At 37.9% G+C, this 14207-nt stretch overlaps 2 protein-coding genes across 2 annotated transcripts; both read right to left on the reverse strand.

Annotated features, from left to right (window-relative positions):
* Positions 1 to 3893: 3893 nt before the first annotated feature.
* LOC120344163 (density-regulated protein-like) lies at positions 3894 to 9724 on the reverse strand. The gene is made up of 5 exons (XM_039413265.2): positions 9592 to 9724; positions 8562 to 8690; positions 7029 to 7181; positions 5321 to 5460; positions 3894 to 4201 (listed from the first exon to the last, which is right to left on the reverse strand). The coding sequence occupies exons 1-5, from the start codon at positions 9683 to 9685 to the stop codon at positions 4157 to 4159; spliced, it is 561 nt and encodes a 186-aa protein (XP_039269199.2). The 5' UTR covers positions 9686 to 9724; the 3' UTR covers positions 3894 to 4156.
* A 38-nt stretch (positions 9725 to 9762) lies between these two features.
* Positions 9763 to 14207, reverse strand: LOC120338323 (uncharacterized). The gene has a single exon (XM_078116009.1). It carries the CDS (start codon positions 14194 to 14196, stop codon positions 11518 to 11520), a length of 2679 nt encoding a protein of 892 aa, XP_077972135.1. The 5' UTR covers positions 14197 to 14207; the 3' UTR covers positions 9763 to 11517.

The raw sequence follows: 14207 nt of genomic DNA on the forward strand, positions 1-14207 counted from the left end.
GTATTTCATACTGTGCCTAACTATATTTTAGTAACTCTATCTTTTCCGTTGAAAAGGAAACGCGAGTTGTGGAAAACGAGTAAACGCAAAATATTCCACATCCTTTTACATATCCAAAGTTAAATGGAGACAATCCTCCAGAATAAAAAAAAATTAGACGCGGTCCAAATCGAATACTTGAAAGGTCCGAATTCGGACCGTGGTCCGCCAGTTGAGTAGCCCTGAACTAGAACATGCAAACCAATTCAAAGTTTAACTTGAGCATTACATATATGTTCAAAAGTGGACTGCCCAGGCACACCAATCAAACTCAATTTTTGCCTGCTGCTGTTCTAGACAGAATTCTTGATAACTGGCGTTCAACGAAGCATGACCGGCCAGAATATATCAATGTAACATTAGCACAAGTGGTTCTGATTTACACTTCATTGCTTTCTAGGTTGGGACAAGTCAAATCTGAACCCAGATCTTGCCAAAAATAAGCAATAAGTTACATCCTTGACTTACTATATCTGTATGTATAGGTTTCATGTATACGTGAATCCATGTTAGAACGAATCTCAGGATAGAATAAGATTCGCGAGCCCATGCCTCCAAAAACAATACATGACATGGACTGGTAAACAGACTGGGTTCGCCATATGATAAAGTTGTCTAATTGGCTTTCCAGTCTCCTGGGATAAATATGTAAATCCTGTCCTATTCCAAAGTATGTTGGGGCCTGATAATTAGAATATTATAGAAGCTTATGTTCAGGGTGGTCATTTTAGCGCAATTTGAGCCCGGTGTCGAGTAAGAGAACTATAGCAGTAGTGGCGCTTGCTTTGAAAAGTTTGAAACGTGATTGGTGAAAACTTTCATCCATCCCCAAAACCAATATAGCCGATTAGAAGTTTGATTTCTTAGGCCTGGTAAACTCAAGTACAATTTGTATTCGGAAAATGTCATCCTGAAATAAGAATGTCGGTGCTGTTACAGTGTTTCCCCGGAAATAAGACAGTGGCTTATTTCAATTTCCTTCTGAAAAATGACACCAGGGCTTATTTTTGGGGACGTCTTTTATTTTCATCCATCAAAAACAAAATGACAAAGTAGAGAATTAGAAGATTTTCGAATATACAGAATGTGAAAACCGATATCCATTTACTAATAAATAACACGCTTTCCTCTCTCACACGTTTTGAATTAATCATTCAAAAAATGTGGGAGAGATTTCTTGCTATTGCCTGGGTCTTATTTTAAGGGCTTTTATTAAAATTATTCTTAAAATTCAGGCTAGGTCTTATTTTCGGGGAAAAACACTGTATTTCACACTTTCTGGCTTTTCAGTCAGAGATCAAATTGTACTCAAGTCGGCTAATCCCAGTACGACATTAAATAAATTAAAACGAATTACTTTAATGTTCAGTATATTGGTCCATTGTTAGTATTCACACTTTATCAAGCTTCGAAATTTCACCTTCAATAAAAAATTACATTTTGTATTAATGATATGAGGGAGACTTCCATGTCTCATTAGAACTACCGGGTGCACAAATAATGAAGCTCAAAGATTCATTTAAAAACGACTCATGGAAACAAAAATTTGATTCGGGATTAAGTTTAGCGTATGCAACTCTCCTTTAATTGTCTTCAGGTAATTCTAAGTCAACACAGTGCTATTTTGTCATAATTCAAACTTCCATTCTGGGCTATTAAATATACGAGTCTGCCACCAATATCAATAATTTATTAAAGACTTCTTCTCAAAGCTAGCAAACTGTCTTGAGTGATAGATGTTTGCAGTAATTTATATGTCTGAAAGACCAATTACAATGAAAAATTGCCTACAATTATGTATTTTCTAGGTATTCGAGATTAGTTTCAAAAAACATTTGGTTTGATTCGAAAAACCAACAGGTATTCGAAAATGCCCTGCCCTAACAAGAAGTTGCAAACATCACTCTGGATAAAAGCATTAAGGCGATAATTCTCCAACCAGAATGGCCAGATTCTAAGAAAGCTTGTCAATGCAAGCTTGCCAAAATAGTCATTTCTGAACTCCCAATGTATCAACAATCTCTTAAAATATCTAACGTTGCAACCACGCTATGTAAAAAAATGAATCATAATTACTTGAATTGTGTTTTCAAATCGTGTTTCGTAAACCTGAAATGGAAATACAACTGTCAGAATTCAGAGATGGAGAATCAAAGAAATGTTGTATTTCCCATGTGTGTATAAAATTTGTGATTATTAGATAAAAAATTGATTTCAGTCCCCAGACCCCAATTGTAACCAAGAAAACTTCAGCGAATGCATGTCTTCTAGATTTAAGTTATGGACTACCTGTGTGTCTTCCCGATTTGTTGAAAATTTAGACTCTGGCTCCCATTTTGGCGCTCCAAAAGTATGTGTACTAATATGAAGGTCACTAATTTTGTTTGCCTACTTTATATCAACTTGTGTAAAGGGACTGAAACCTGTGGGCAGGGGGTATATTCACTTGGCTAACAGAGAGAGTCCCCGAACTCATGATCGGAATGAAATTATGGCCCAACCTGAAACACATACTTCGGGAGTACCCCCATTTTTGTGGAACCCGAAATTATGGGCAGGGGGTATACTTACTAGGCTAACACAGACAGTCTCCGAACTCATAATCGGAATGAAATTATGGCCCAACCTGAAACACATACTTCGGGAGTACCCCCATTTTTGTGGAACCCGAAATTATGGGCAGGGGGTATACTACTAGGCTAACACAGACAGTCTCCGAACTCATGATCGGAATAAAATTATGGCCAAACCTGGTACACATATCGGTACTTCAAGAATTCCCCCCATTTTTGTGGAACCCGAAATTATGACTCTTAAAAGTTTTGATTCCAAAGATTTTGAACTAAGAAGAATATTTTCTTAGACAACAGAAACCATTTGTTTGAACCCTATAAAATGTTTGTCTTTTTAATTTGAAACTTGTAAAATGGTAATTTTTATGAAATAAATTGGACACGCTCAAGAATTCTGTTAAAAACTTTTCTTTGTTAATCCGGTAGTATGTGAACCAATTTTCATTATTTTAGTTCTATTACGAGTTGGGAGACTAGCCAAGTGACTCCTGTAGTATTTGTACCTGAAATTATGGTCTAACCCTAACCTGGTACACATACTATGTTCCGGTGTCCGCCATCTTGGTTCACATACTACGGGAGTAACAGATCTTCAATGACAAATGAAATCTTAGCTTTTTCATATTTATAAACACCCAACAGCAGACACGTAATAAACAAAATTGGTATTTACTTGATTCCTGAAATAAGTTGACTTCAATTTTTTCCTCTGTGATTGACACTCTTTAAAGAAGAGAAATATATCCTGTATACGAGCTGAGCCTTTTTTTAAAACTCAAGAAAATAAAAATTTCAAATTTTACCCTTTGACTATAGTTTGCAAGGAGATAGATTATTGCATACAAATTCATTAAATGAAAAATGGTTACGCCCCTGTATTTGGGCTTGCAGTAAATTTTGGTGGTCGTAAACAGTACACAATTTTAATCAAAGTACTACACCCATTGTACTTTTTAGACAAGATTATTAAAATTAATGCAAAACATAAATTTCACAATTTTGAGAGAACACATAGAATCAGAGAAGCTGGGCTTGCATAACAAAGCCAATTTAAAAAGGGCTCCCAAAGAATTTTAATAAATTGGAAGGGATCACGCTCAACTTTGGGAAGTCTTTCTGTGACCTGTGTAGAGCCACTTCGTATAGAGCACTTGAGCCTAGGATCTATTCTAGCCTACATAACATAATTACTTTATCTTTTGAAACGCTATCCAGGCGACTGCACAACTTCTTCAAACCATTTCTTCTCTGGAAGGCTGCTCATAAGAATCCTGTTACAACTTTAAAATAAAATAACCCCTGCTTTTCATTTATTACCATATAACAATCTCACAGTAAATAAAATAAACATTTTTTATTATTGAGCTGCTGCAAGTTGCGCAAGAATTTATGCTGAGATCAGCAAAAAAACTTATTTCATGCATAATTCATAGTTGACAAAATGTCTAATTTAAGTCACTTTATTGTTCTTGTAGTTTTTTCATCGTGACTTCAGCGAGTTTTCGACTCCCTTCCTCTTGTTTAGCTTGTTCTTCGTGGATAGATCACCTCTTAACTTCACCAAGATCTTCAATATGGTCCTCTTCAATCTAAGAGTAAAAATTATTGTTATCAATTGGGTTTCTGGGGGACCAGCTGCTTATTTTGTGCGATGGATCTGTATGCATATAATGCAAGGATGTTGTAGCAAGAATATTTATGACTATTCAAAGTGATCCAAAAGACCCACTGCACACTAACGGCCATACGACAGACAGCTATACAACTACTATACAACTAGTTCTTACACCATATTTTCGGAAGCACGAGGCGCACTTTGAATCTTATTTTTTCTCAAAAGGGGGGCGAGTGACTTATAAGCAAGTACACCCAATGTATGGGTCAGGTAGTGCTTTATTGTCTACACCAGGAGTTCCCAAGCTTCTTTCAGGACGACCCCAAAGACAAGTTTCCAGTGCGACCCCAGGCCAATATATATAATTTCCACGAAACTTTAGAGCTTCTTTCACTAGACTTTTGAGTTTGGTCATGAGGTGGTATTAAGTAAAATAAGCTAAAACCAAACAGTGATGTCACAATAATCACCTACATTTTCTATAGCATAAGCACGGAGCGATGCCTATGGGCCTGTTTTACAGTAAGCCATGGTACAAGCTGCTAAATTTAACATAATTTATCAAATCTTAGATGTTTTGTACATTCATCTTCCACCATACATCAGCGACCGCCATGACCTGGTTGCGACCCAACTTGGGGTCGCGACCCCTGGTCTACGCCAATGGTTCCCAACCTTTTATAGTCTGTGGCCCCTTCCGGAGTCGTTTAGCTCTCATGACCCCTGTTTGTCATTCTAGTTGTATTAATAGCGTTATTTTTATTGATAGATTCCAAATCCCATTATGTTTAATAAACAAACCACCAAGGGGAAGAAACCCTGCGAACTAAACTCATCAAGCAATGAAAATTAGGAAAAAACAAAGAGTTTTTTTGTAAAGGGGTAAGTTGAATCAGTTTTGCGCCTAGCATGGTGGACCCTCCAACTGCTCTGTGGGCCACGGGCCCAAGGTTGGGAACTGCCAGTCTACACTCAAATTCAGTACCGGTATTACCTTTACCGTTGCGTCCGGTAGCCCTGATGAACCTTATGTATGAAGAAAAACCCAAACTAAGCAAAATATTGACACTGCTTACAAAACAGAATTTCTTACCTCATTCCATGTCTCTGGTATCAAATCAAACAATTCATCTGTGCAGTCTCCCTGAATAATAATCTCATCAGGACCAGACACAGAAGAACCACAAGAGAATTTCTGAGCAAATAATTTTGATGCTTTCTTTAAGTTGACATCTGTATAGCAAAATGAAGATTTCTAGTTATGTTTTTATACACTGCTTACTGGCGCCTTTCAATTCTAACAAGACCTACAGCTACCATGTCTAGTATAGTGTAATACCACAAGTACTACCAATGGGCGAAGCGAAACAAATTTTGCACATGTCAATCCTAACCCCCACCTGACATGTCATCCAAAAATTACGTCACAATCAGGTCATAGAGCTTGCCAAAGTAGACCTACAATCGCCTGAAATGGCATCAGCGCCGCCGGTAACAAACTCACTGACGCCGGCGACCTCTCTTATATCGGAACCGCTGCGACGTGATAAACAGCTTGCTCGATTTCAGGTGATCGATCGTCTGCACGTTGACCATCTGCTTACTTTAGAGGGCATAATTACCCAACTGTGGCGTCTCAATAACGAAATTTTTCGGTAACGTAGTCAGGTGGGGGTTAGGAATGACATATGCAAAAATTGTAAAGCCAGGCCAACTAGAAGTGCATGTGGTACTAAACCAGGGGTTGTGACCCCGAATTGGGTCGGTGTGATAAGTAGGTAGGGTCATGGAGCAGGTCATGGGGTCGCTGAGGTATTGTAGAGGATGGATGTACAAAACATCTAAGATTTGACAAATCATGTTAAATTTAGCAGTTTGTACCGTGACTTACTGTAAAACAGGCTCATAGGCATCGTTCTATGCTTATGCTATAGAAAATGTAAGTGCTTATTGTGACATCACTGTCTGGTTTTAACTTATTTTACTTAATACCACCACATGAACAAAATCAAAAGTCCAGTGAAATAGGCTCTCTGAAGTTCCATGAAAAATATATGTTGAGCTGGGGTCGCACTGGACACTTGAAAGTTGTCTTTGGGGTTGTCCTGAGAAAAGACTGGGAACCTCTGTACTGAACTATACCAGACCCCAGATATCTCATGATATGTAAAGAGCTACTATTTATTTGAAACTATCAGTAAAAGTTACTCCAGCCTAACTCCCAATCCTTCCTCAATGCATTTGCGCTAGCGGATCCGTATAATGCAAGGATGCTGTTCGGGAACAAACATTACATACTATGCAATTCAAACGACCCAAAATATGCAGTGTCAAAATGAAAAATTGATAATGGGGATTCTACGTGATCTCATCGACAAACAAATCATTTATGATACAAGTTATTTGCTATTATTCTATTAATTTTTTTTTACCGATGGCAGGCAATTTATCATTTTTCAGACATAAATTTACATTAGAAAAGGGGGACCCTAATATGACAATTAGGATTCAAAAGTAATTGTTAACCAATAAATAAATTCGGCTTATTGGCCGAAGATAACCAGATATAATCTTGACATATACTCACTCGATGGTTTAATTATAATGCTTAGTATTGACAAAGACTTGAATCACTTCAAAACTACGGTACTCCTGAAGTATGCGCACCAAGATGTCGCACAACCTGAACTCTAACTTGGTACACAACCTGAGTTCAGGTTGTGCGCCATCTTGGTGCGCATACTTCAGGAAGTCCAGAACTACAATGTCAGGAAAACAAAATGTTCCATAATTTTTCTCACCGAATGTCCCTAATCCCTGAACTCTTGTTACAAATTTTTTCTTTCCCCTCGGAATCTTAGCGATTCGAACTTTATCCGGTTCTTTCTTTTGTTTTGCTTTAACGTTCCCTCTTCCTCCCCGTTTCTGTCTCTTCTTTTCACCGGATGTCTCCTCTGAAAAACAAAAATATTGGTGTTAAAAAAATTCGAAGACATTTTCCCCAGTTGCTTCCCTGTAATTTTATTGGGTTAAAAATGTTGATAGAAAAATTATTAAAAAGTTCAATTTGCTCGAAGTGAAGATATAATATAGCGATAATCTGAATGAGTTTAAGGAATTGGAAGCATACATTTACGCGCCTACTGGCACATATAGAAAGATACATGATTTTAGCAGATTAATAATTAGGGGTCAGTTTTTTTTTTCAAGGTCAAACCTCCCCTCCCCCTCTTCTGAAATGTGATAAAGCAGGGTGGTCCAAGGTTGCAGGGCCGCAAAAACTTTTGAAAATGTCTTGTGGACCGTAGTCGAAAAAAAGGGGCTCCCGAAGTATGCGAACCAAGATGGAGGACATCGGAATGTAATATGTGTACTAGGTTAGGGTTAGGCCATAATTTTAGGTATAAATACTACGGGAGGCTCTTGGCTAGTCTTCGAACTGATAATAGGACTAAAATAAGGAAAATTGGAAAAAAATTATCGCCTAACCTGTTACCCATGTTACGTTCTGATGGCCGCCATCTTGGTTCGCATACTTCGGGAGCACCGAAAAAAATCCAGAGGTGATCAAAACATTGCGAATTTACCGCTCTAATCATTTTCTTGAGGAGGATATATAAAGCCTTTAGTTTTTAAATTGCTTGCCGAGGTTTGAAGTTTAGATAAAAGCGTGACCCATCTCAATGACTTGGTTCTGTCTGTACAAGATGATTCATTATCCTGGTACCAAGCACAGGACGTTATTCCCATATTGGCACCGTCTCGACGTTCATAGATACAACATTGAAATTCCACGATTTTAACAAACATTAATCCCGACATCGGGATTACGAGAAGGACTATTCCCAGTTGAAAGAGTTTAAAAAAAGCTCAAACATTTTCTGCCAATAAATACAAATATCTGCCAATGCACGAGCCGCACAGAATGTGTCTGGGGGCCGCATGCGGTCCGCGGGCCGTAGTTTGGACCACCCTTTGATAAAGCCTTTTTCTGCACCATACTCAGGAGCAATTTTTAATAACTTGAAACGCTTTTTAGACCCTGAGAACTGTTGGAAAACCCACTTCTTCCGGCGGGATTTGCTATCTGTTACAGTCCAATTCGGCAATTAGAGATTTCTGAACCCCCTTTGAAAGTACCTGGCTACACTTCCATTAATAACTAAGTTATTTAAAATACAAGACAAGAGCTTATGGTGCTCCATCTCATTACACCATGCAACCAACCATTTTACCTCTCTCCGGGATAAATAAGCTTGCTTTAGGAAGCTGTTTCACTAATGCATTGAGAACAGTCACCAGTCTAAGGTTCCCATCGCCACAAAAAATCTTACCAAGTGAGAGCTTTTCCATATCAATTCCTTCAGCAATCAACAAATCATTGTTGTTGTCTCTCCAGTCCTTACATCTTTGTCGAGTAGCTTCTGGCATGAATTCACAGTATTCAAGAGGGAGGGTGCATTCTGATATAAAAAAAAAACATGAACTGATTATTATTTAGTCTCTTTCTGTCTTTTTATGAGATTAAGTATTTCCACTTTTAAACAATGTCCTTACAAGCAAATCATTGACTTTTTAAAAACTATACCTTTGGAAATCCAGCCATTTTCTAGTTAAGCATCACCAATTTATTACATTTACACCAATTTATTGGAGATTTGACACAAAATGTCACCAGACTCGGTGAAATAACCAATCGTGCTAATCATTAGGAATACGCTTGCCATGATTACCCTGCGTTGGTTCACAGGTTCGAATCTCGGGGATACCCATGTGTGAGAAGATTGCTGAACTCCTCGTCTGGCTTCGTAAATGCATGTACGAAAAATTCCTCCAAAACGCTTCAAAAGAAAAATATGATATCCTATTTTTTTTTCAAATTACCGAATAACTCATCAGTACTATTTAAATATTCATAAAAGCGATCAGTGAACGCTTTGTACATAGCCTTAGAAGCCCTGTAAACGTGAGAATGACAAATAAAAATTGCCATGTTTCTACCCTAAAATCACTGAACCAGCCAGTACTGTAAGAACAACAGCCTTACAAGCCCTGTAAACGTGAGAACGACAAAGAAAAATTGCCATGTTTCTACCCTAAAATCACTGAACCAGCCAGTACTGTAAGAACAAGAGAGTTATGCTCAAATATATGGACACGTAGCGCCACCTAATGGCAATAATTTTGATGACGCCATAGCAGAAAAAAAAAGTAAGCCTTCTGAAGAAAATTTTTATCTTTAACCACTGAAAATTTCAAAGCAATTGGTCCAGTAATCAAAGAGAAAAGCGACTTTTAAAAAACGTGTCAAAGAACAAGAATAAGAACAACAACATAATATTGAAACGGTCCAAAAATACCAACCTGGACAATAGAAGACTTTCAACGGATAACTGACTTTCTTTTCTGCCTGTTGTTCAATTTCTGGTTCAGAAGTTTCGGCTTCTTCATCAGACATAATTATAATTATGCTGAGTAAGTAAAAATATGTAAAACAAGTAAAGAAATAAGATGAATGATTTGTTTGAGAAATGATGATGCTTTAATAACATTATTCGGATCAAGTTCTGGTCTGTATTGGTGAAAAATCAATCAAGCATGGCTGGTCAGGATAGGATTTACGTGAACAACCCTACGGCGACGAGGAGTCCACAATAACCATCCCCGCATGGGTTTCAAACCTGCGAACACACACAAAGTAATCAGAGATGCGGTGGCGAGCGTATTCCTAACGCTTAGCACGTTGAGCTATCCCTGTAATAATTGTGTCCCGGAATGAGACTGTCAATGCTGCAGCTTTATGCTTGAATAATTTTTCCAGATAGGTCAAATAATACCAATCTAATGTCAAATAGAAATCAATCAAGCATGACTGGTCAGAACAATGATATCTTTAAATAGGAGAGAGAATGCTGCCGTTTGATGTTTGATTAGATTTTTTAAGGTTAGGACAAAAAAGAGACAAGAAGTTTTACTATCATGCTGTTGAACCAGAGGGCAATGACATTCACTAAAGGAAAGTAATTTTATAGTGCATCCCAGAATGGAAAGACAGCTAAATCGTATGGAAAATTAATCAGTCCTCTGTTTACCATGTCGAGTACGGGAATCTTGTCCGGAAAATTCGCCACATAGGATTAGAGGGTATGCTCATAAAACGTGGATCTTTTTTTAAATGAAAAAGTACTTCAAAAACCAAAACGTTTTTTCACAATTACTTGTTTTACAGAAAAATGGTCTTGCAGTGATTTTTCATGCGATGATTTTTTTTATACAGCGAAATTTCCTGTAGAGAGATTTCCTACAGCGAATTTTCCTAGAACCATGGAATTGGTTAATCAGTTATTTGTTCAAACTTGAAATTCAGAAAAAGAGAACACTCTGGGAATAGAATTCAATCATAATCTTAGTAGTCCTAGCTAGGTAACAGAGGCAAAATATTGAGCAACAGATGAGAAAATTCTAAAAACTGCCTCATAAACGAATTTAATTAAAAATATGGAATATAGAAATGGGATTCATTCAAAAGCTGATATTTTGGAAGAGTAAAATTTTTGAAACCACAAGCATTAGCATATAAATAATCATATAAAATAGCACCAAAAGAGCGGGGAATACAGAAGTAGCACAGTTGAACTCGCATTGCAACATGCCGATTGATTGCATTTCACATGGTTGTCAGAAAATTTCAAAAAGATTAAAGATTTTCAAATCAATTTTTTGTGATCTGGATTCTAAAATATTTATTGGGACAAAAGCTTTGTCCATTGTGAAAATTGTATTAAAATTAACCTAGATACAGAAAACACTAATTATGAAAACAAGTTATAATAGGCAGTATCCATTGCGTCTGAATGTGAAGTTTTTGGGATCTAGATTCAGAATGGGGAGAGAATTCAGCTTGAGTGGACCTGAACAAGACTGGACCATGAAAGACTCGCCATGTTGTGATGAACGCTTACTACTTATCGATCTCGATAAGTATGTTGATAAGGATTTGTCTGTCTGTTAGATGCATGCGATATCTCACGAAAGCGAGGTTGAATCTGCTCCAAATTTTGCACGTGCATTCATCATATCGCGGACCAGACGCCTATTGATTTTGGATGAATTATGTCATATAATTAGCGAGTTATTGGACACAGGTTGTCGCTATGGACTAAGAGCGGATGAATTGAAACCGCAGTTTCTGTTTTGGGGTATCCCTTAACTTTCTATCAATAAGTCTTCGGTCTCTGACTGATATTCTCGTTAAGAGCCTTATTCTGAGCAAGAGGAGCAATAAACTAATTAGGAAAACAAGTTATGATAGGCAGTTTCCATTGCATCTGAATGCATTGTATCAGCACAATGCAATCGAACAAGTCCACATTCCATTCCGGAGGCTATCCAAGTATGACTTCCTAAGTTAGGGTTCCAGGACACTGTGTTTACAGAAGCAACTAATGGATGCCTACAATTTGTTGCAGGGAAGAATTCGTGAATGCGAACATTTTTATGGCATTTCCTTTTTTCTGTGTGTTTGACATCATTCATATTGGTGTCAAAAAATTTGAGTTTGTAAGGGGCTGCGCAACTGTTTTTCGGCACGTTGCGTCGTACAGCAATTTCATTTCCTTTACAACCCGCTATTTTTGGATACTCAGAATCTGCGTCTTTTGTTTCAGAAAGATTCGAAGATGTACCGTTCTGATTTGATATTTGCTTATTTGTAGATTCTTCTGAGTTTTCAGTGACTTCTTGAATTACCATGGAGGTATCATTGTCACTCTGAGATGATTCAGCGTCGCCATTTTCCTGCGAAGAAGAATCCTCCCATTTTACCTCTGTTGAAAAAAGCGCAATTCTTGGAAATGCTTTTGATATCTTAACTTTTCGACTCCAATTGCTACAAGAATTAATCACTGATTGGCCGGTTGCATCCCCGCCCACGACACAATTCATCCAATCAGAGCTTGACACAGACCAGCATGCTGATTTAAAAGGAATTGTATTGTAAGGCATTCGTGACATCAAACAATGATATGCGACACCGTGGCAATGTGGTGCCGCAAAAACTTCATCTGTTGCCACAAATACCCCACACCATAACCTAGGCCAACATATTTGTGTGTATGGACTTCCTTTAGTTTTAGACTCCATGATAGGAGCCTCTGTGTTTTCCGGATTCCAAAATTTAAGAGCCCGATCCAAACCTGCAGTCGCAAGAACCGAAGCAAACGGGCACCAGTGAACACTTTTCACAGATTTAATATGGGCATGAAAAGTTCGACAAGCAACTAGAGTAGAAGGCCCATTGTTCAAATCTTCGGTAAAGAGCAATTTCGAGGGGTTGTTTACTTTCCACAAAGCAACTAAACCTTTTGAAAACCCCCCTGCGACCCACTCAGCCCCGTCATGAAGAGACCAATCAACACTTAAACATTGACCAAACAAATTTTCAACATCAATTTTATCACCAAAAGCAGGTATAAGAATCATTGATGGATTGGCTTTATATATGATACTGGCAGAATTATAATTACTTTTCCCCGATGTCATATCATTGTGTTCTACCTCAGTTTTTGGCAACTCTTGTTCAGGGATAGGTAGAATCAGAACCTTCCCACTTGCACAAGCAGCTGCTAATATACCTAAACGATTTTTATCTGCCCCATCTGCAGTGGTGATATTTCCTTTTCCCCCCACAGGACACCATTTTAGATCCCAAATAGGGGCCTCATTTGTAGTAAACCCATAAACAATAGTAGGGGTCATATTTTGGTGTTCATGTAACCCCAAAACCCCACAATTCCATATTTGAATCATCCCTGGCTCAGAATAAACTGATTCTGGTGAATGAAGACCGGTGTGAGTAGCTAATGCTAAATATTGTTTCGAATTTGTGTTCGTCAAAGTTTCTGGACACCATGACATCGCCCATACTGGTCCGCCGACATTAAAAGTCATATCTAAACAATCTTTGGTTGCATGAACAGCAGAAAACAAATCTAATCCTTCACACTCGGTATTAAAATCAGGTTTATTTTCCCGCTTTATAAAAAATGGAGAGGAACGCTGCATCCCAGAAAAATCAAAATTCAGATCGGGTACCAATTCATTGCTAAGTAGTTCAGAATGGACAATTTTAAACTGATCTTGGATCGTCTTTAATACATTATAAAGCCACGGCATTACTTCATGTAATGGTCTATCTAAATTTGCAAAAGTTGTCTTGCTATCACCAGAAACAGTTTTTTTGGAGCTTTTGGAGGATTTTGGGGTTGAAATGCTCTCCATTTCTGGTGTGAATGGTACAGAGTCTTCTTCTGTACTAACTGAAATCTCTTCTGCATAGGAAAACTCAGGCCTTGATTTCCGAGTGTTATACGCAGTACTGGCTGGCGCATGCACAGTGGCAATATGATTCAAAACATCTTTCCGTCGACGAAATTTATCGAGACATACTAAACAAGAAAAGGCCTTGTTGCAATAATTTGGGCAAGCTTGCATTATATGGTACCGAATGCCACTTTTCGTTGGGTATTCTTTCCCACATTTTGGACAGACATATTTTTTTTCACTGACTTGCGTTTCAGACGGATTGATGACTTCAATATCATCTTTTTTATAGAGTGATTCTGGAGGCATATGGCTCAGCAAATTCATCAGTTCGATATGATCGCTAGGTAGAGAAGAAAAATCCTGCATGACTTTATCTAGGGGTTCATATTGTGATAAAGATTTTTCGTCATGCTCTGATCCACTTGTCAAGTTATTTGTTACATCCGAAGGATCATTTTTAGAAGATCGCGCAACATTGGTTGAACGTAGCGCAATTTTAGTTGGTTCTTGCGCAATATTTTTATTTTCTTGAGTTTCTGAATCTTGATCTACATCCATGGGTTCTTCGTAATCCTGTTCATCTTTATCTTTGCTCTTTTTCACTTTCTTCGGAGTGGGATTTTTCCTTCCTTTTCGCCGAGGCATATTAAAGCAAC

Source organism: Styela clava, chromosome 1 (assembly GCF_964204865.1).
Source record: "Styela clava chromosome 1, kaStyClav1.hap1.2, whole genome shotgun sequence".
In the NCBI taxonomy this organism is placed as follows: Eukaryota; Metazoa; Chordata; class Ascidiacea; order Stolidobranchia; family Styelidae; genus Styela; species Styela clava.

What these genes read in the sequence shown, in the direction of transcription:
- LOC120338323 (XM_078116009.1), bottom strand. Translation starts at nt 14,196, where the DNA reads ATGCCTCGGCGAAAAGGAAGGAAAAATCCCACTCCGAAGAAAGTGAAA.
- LOC120344163 (XM_039413265.2), bottom strand. Translation starts at nt 9,685, where the DNA reads ATGTCTGATGAAGAAGCCGAAACTTCTGAACCAGAAATTGAACAACAG. An exon ending in GAAAGTCTTCTATTGTCCAG is followed by an intron (nt 8,691 to 9,591) that starts GTTGGTATTTTT and finishes TTTTTATATCAG; the next exon opens with AATGCACCCTCCCTCTTGAA. An exon ending in TATGGAAAAGCTCTCACTTG is followed by an intron (nt 7,182 to 8,561) that starts GTAAGATTTTTT and finishes TTTGTTTTTCAG; the next exon opens with AGGAGACATCCGGTGAAAAG.